Source organism: Colobus angolensis, unplaced genomic scaffold (assembly GCF_000951035.1).
Source record: "Colobus angolensis palliatus isolate OR3802 unplaced genomic scaffold, Cang.pa_1.0 Scaffold3, whole genome shotgun sequence".
In the NCBI taxonomy this organism is placed as follows: domain Eukaryota; kingdom Metazoa; phylum Chordata; class Mammalia; order Primates; family Cercopithecidae; genus Colobus; species Colobus angolensis.
The window spans coordinates 25,563,239-25,567,337 of NW_012116265.1; the positions used below are offsets into that span (position 1 = coordinate 25,563,239).

At 53.8% G+C, this 4,099-nt stretch overlaps 1 protein-coding gene across 4 annotated transcripts in view; it reads left to right on the plus strand.

The window, feature by feature from the left end:
• The first annotated feature begins 235 nt into the window (after positions 1 to 235).
• The window catches only part of ZFP36L1 (ZFP36 ring finger protein-like 1), a 7,123-nt gene continuing 3,259 nt past the window's right edge, over positions 236 to 4,099 (plus strand). Inside the window, exon 1 of one of the 4 annotated variants that reach the window (XM_011949699.1) lies at positions 236 to 2,095. In XM_011949699.1, the coding sequence (XP_011805089.1) occupies positions 2,039 to 2,095 (57 nt within the window). In that variant the 5' untranslated portion in view covers positions 236 to 2,038. Of the gene's footprint in view, positions 2,475 to 3,504; positions 3,995 to 4,099 lie in introns of those variants that run through there. The other 3 variants (XM_011949698.1, XM_011949700.1, XM_011949702.1) reach the window with 3 other exon arrangements.

The following is a 4,099-nucleotide window of genomic DNA, read 5'->3' on the forward strand; positions in this document are numbered from 1 at the left end:
GCAACAGGCGGCTGCAGGGCAGCAGCCAGGTTAAAGTGAGGGCCATCCATTTCAGGCAGAGGAGACGAACGAAAGCCGACCCCGCTGGGATCACGTAGGTTCGTGGCTGCAGCAAAAGTTGTGTTTCGCAAAGTTGAAAAACAAGCGGTTTCTCGAACAGTTGTGATTTGGAAGGTTTCGCTGGGTTTGCCCAGATGTTGACGAATAAATAAGAAATGCATTAAAAAAAAAAAGTGTGTGTTGGGGGTGGTGAGAGTGTGACTCGAGCGCTCTCTTCTGCCCGCCCCGTCCTTTCCAAAGAAACGTGCTTATGATGGGGTGACCTAATTACATCGCAATGGAACTCAATCTTAGCCACACCAGCACCGGGTTTCATAATAGATTCGGCGGCCTCGAGTGCTGGGAAGAAACGTGCGAGGGCCGAGGGGGCGGCGGGGCCCGCGTGGAAATCGGAAAAAAGCGCAGCCCTGCGACTTCCGCCTGGGTCATCACACCAGCACTCGGGCCAAGGCGCAAGGGGCGGGTGGGGGACACGATAACTTTTTATTTGGGTGGGTGGCATCCAGACCTAACAGGATATATTTTATCATTTTCAAGGGAGTCATGCTCCTTTGCGGGCCCTTCGGTTTCGTGGCTCCCATGCCCCCCACTCCACCTCCCGCCAAAACGGCGCAGCGTGACAAGCCATACGTTCCACTGCCATGGGGGCGAGAGAGAAGTAACAAGTTTAAAGTGCCGCCTCCGTCCACCTCTTTACCTTCCTTCTTACCAAAGTAACCTTTTTTCATTGTTCTAGAGTCTTGAGGTGTGTGGGGGGAGGATGGAGGAGGAGGGAGGGTTGTGGCGCCGCCTAGAATTCAGAGCGCGCGTGGAAAGTAGTGAGTTAGTTGCTCGGTGGGCTTTTTCTGGGAGGAAGGGGCATTCAGGAAGGATTAGGGTTTTCTTGACTAAAGTTTAAAGATTGGATGCGTGAAAAGAAACGCCACGCCTAGGCCTGGTAAAACAATCGGCCCTGGTTGTGGTCTTTTTTTGCGACGCCCCCCACCCGCCCACACCCGGAGAGCGCCTGCTGCAAAGCGAGCGCGAGTATGGACGCGTGCGGCGCGCTAAATTGTGCCGCGCTCGCCCCCGCCAGGCCGTGTCCTCCTGGGGGAAAAAGTTTCCCTAGTCCCCCCCGCACCGCGCCCCACCCTACGCCCCGCTGAAAAAAAAAGAGCAACATAAAATCCTAGACTTGAACGTTCTGTGCGTCCCAAATTTCTAATGTCCTCGGCCTGCCGGGTTTGCGGAGGGCAGGCGAGTGTAGAAGAGAAGTCGGGAAAAGGTAAGTTGTGCAGACACTTGGGGAAGTTTCAAGGGGACCACCAGCTCAAGATGGAAACCGCGGACCGGGCGCTAAGGACGGGCTTCAGCTCCCGCTGGCAAAAAGAGAAAGTCGAGCCCGCCTTCCTGCCCAACAAAAAACAACAACACGACAACAAGAACCCCGGAGGGAGTGGAATGAGTGACGTCACAGCCGCGCTCTGAGGCTGACAAAGGAGGGGGCGCGCCCCTCCCGCTCTGCGCCCGCGCAGCCCCTTAGAGGGGCGCCTGAAGCGCCGGGTAGGGAAGTCAGCCGACTCGAAACTTTTCCTCTTTAAGAAAAAAAAAAGTTGTGCGCGGCTCGGAGTGGGTTTTTTTTTTTTTTTTCCGCCTTCTTTTCTCATCTCCCCTCCCCCTTCTTCCTTTTGAAAGTTTCTTCTCCTCCCCCTGCCCCCCCCTCCCCGCCTGACCGCATGGCTGATTCAACTCCAGTGTCAATCAACTTCTTTTTCCTCCTCTTCCTCATTTAAATAAGTTTAAAGCTCCTCCTTCCCCCGGCCCACCAAATCTGAAACTTTATAAATTGGGCTTTGCGCGCCCCAGCCCCGGAGTCAGAAAGGCGAGGGGCGCCGGGAACTGGCGTGTGGGACTCCAGACAGGAGAGGCTGCGCCTTCCCCGCATCGGGACCTTCGCGACACACCAGATCCTCGCCCCTGGCCCGCGCGAGCGCACAGAATGACCACCACCCTCGTGTCTGCCACCATCTTCGACTTGAGCGAAGTTTTATGCAAGGTAAAGGGGGGCGGAGCATTTGCTTTTCAAAAAGCCTTTTTCTTTTGCCTTAAAAAATAATCCCCAAAAGTTTGAGTCTTGGAAGGCAGTGGGGTAAGTGGTGCAGCGAGATGATTCTTTTCTCCTCCCGCATTTCTCCCAAGTTTGAAGGAATTTGGCCTCGTCCTTCCCACCCTTTGAGTTTCAACAGTTCCTGGCGGGGATTACTTGTGAATCTGGAGGCCAGGGTTTTGAGGGGCGAAGTTTGCCTGGCAGGGCAGCCCGGGGGCCTCGGGGGGAGGGCTGAGATTGGGACAAGTTTTGGGCGATTCTTTTTTACGGAACGTGCTGCTGGATCCCAGGTTCGCTGGTCTGATCGGGTTCCCAGTGTGCGTCCTAGGTCTGTCCAGCAGCGTTACCCACCCGTGGGGTTGGGAGTGGGAGATCCCTCGGGGAAGTGAGTCTCGGGACGATGTTTTCCTCCACTCTTTGCGGGGTGCTGGGGCTATGCGAGGAAGAAAGGCCAAGTTGTGATTCAAAAAGATGTTGCAGAACAAGTTTGCAGTGGGGCTTGAGTCCGCCCTAGCTCCGTTGGGCTTCTTCCCGCGATAGCCGATCGTGCAGCAAACTTTGGGGTGAAAGAGGCATTCAGGTTGACCCGCTTAGCTGTGTTGCAGAGGCACTGCGGTTCGTCGATTGCGGGGGGGGGGGGTGGGGGGGCGGGTGGCGACGAAATGCTGGCTTGAACTCAAGAGTCCCCCGAGTAAGGATTTAATGGGGGCCTCCTTAAAACATGTTGCTTGTCAGCCGGTGTTGAAAAAGCAAGTTTTAAGCTCGGAATGTTCCAGGACTGCGGTTTAAATATACATAGCAAAAGCCTACGGATGTTGTTAAATTTCTTTCCAACCTCCCCCTCCCAGTTTGAAAGGGTGAAGCTGCTGGGCTACTTTTTAATTGCTGAAGTGTTCTGGCTTCTCTTAACACGTCGGGTCATGTTGCTCTGTTTTCCCAGCTTGCTGCTCCTGTTGGTGCAGCTGCCAACGCCCCAGGGCTGCAGGGTTGGGGTGCAGGGACGCCGAGGAGCTGAAGAGTAACGTTTAAAAAGTTTGAATTTTTCAGCTTCCTTCCCTCCCTGCACATTCCCAAACTCCACTTGCCGGCCCGGCTGCCAGAGCTCCCCAACACTTCTTCCTTCTTTTCTCGATTCTCCCGGCTCTTTGATCTATTTCTTTCTTTGGTCCCCTCCCCCTTCAGGACTTTTTAAATGAACCTCATTGTTGGGAACCAGCTCTCCACTGGGTTCCTGTAATCCTCTCGGTGGGGTGGTTGCAGTTACAGATTCCCGGTCCCCCCCTGCTGATCCTAAGGGACCAACATTAGAATTTGCACAATGACACCCACATGGGCTGGGAACTAACTCCTAGGTCCCTGACCTGCACCCTTTCCAAATATTGGGTATATATGGGCAGGTGACCAGGGTCCTTTTGGAACAGAAACCTGCCATTGGTGGCTCTGTCCCCATCCCCACCACCCCCAATCTGCTATTGACAAGGAGGTGGGTAGGGGGGTTGGTGCTTTCCTTTGCCTTTCCATCTGCAGCTTTGCGTTAAAGATTAAACACTGGAGCTCTTATCCAAACCTGCTATTGCAGCCAGAAGACTAATTGCAAAGGCATCTTCTCAGTGAAGGGGGCGGGGTGGGCTGGGGGTGAGTGGAAATGGTGAGAGATTATTGTAGAAAATATCTTTTCTGGGAACTTAGGGCAAAGAGTTTTATTTTCAGGAATCACATCCCTGTCTCCCTCAACCTCAGACCAGGCCCCCAATCTCCTCCCCACAAGAAAAAGCAAAGGCAGTCTGAAAACCTGTTGCCAAAGGAAGGGAACACTTCTGAAGGAGAAATTTGAGAGTCTTAGGCCAGGTCTTGAGGGAGGGGGTATCAATTAAGCAGAGACTGATTAGAAGGGGACCTAAACTAGCCTATAATAGACTCCTTTTTGAGGTTTACCTGTTTTTGTTGTGGCGG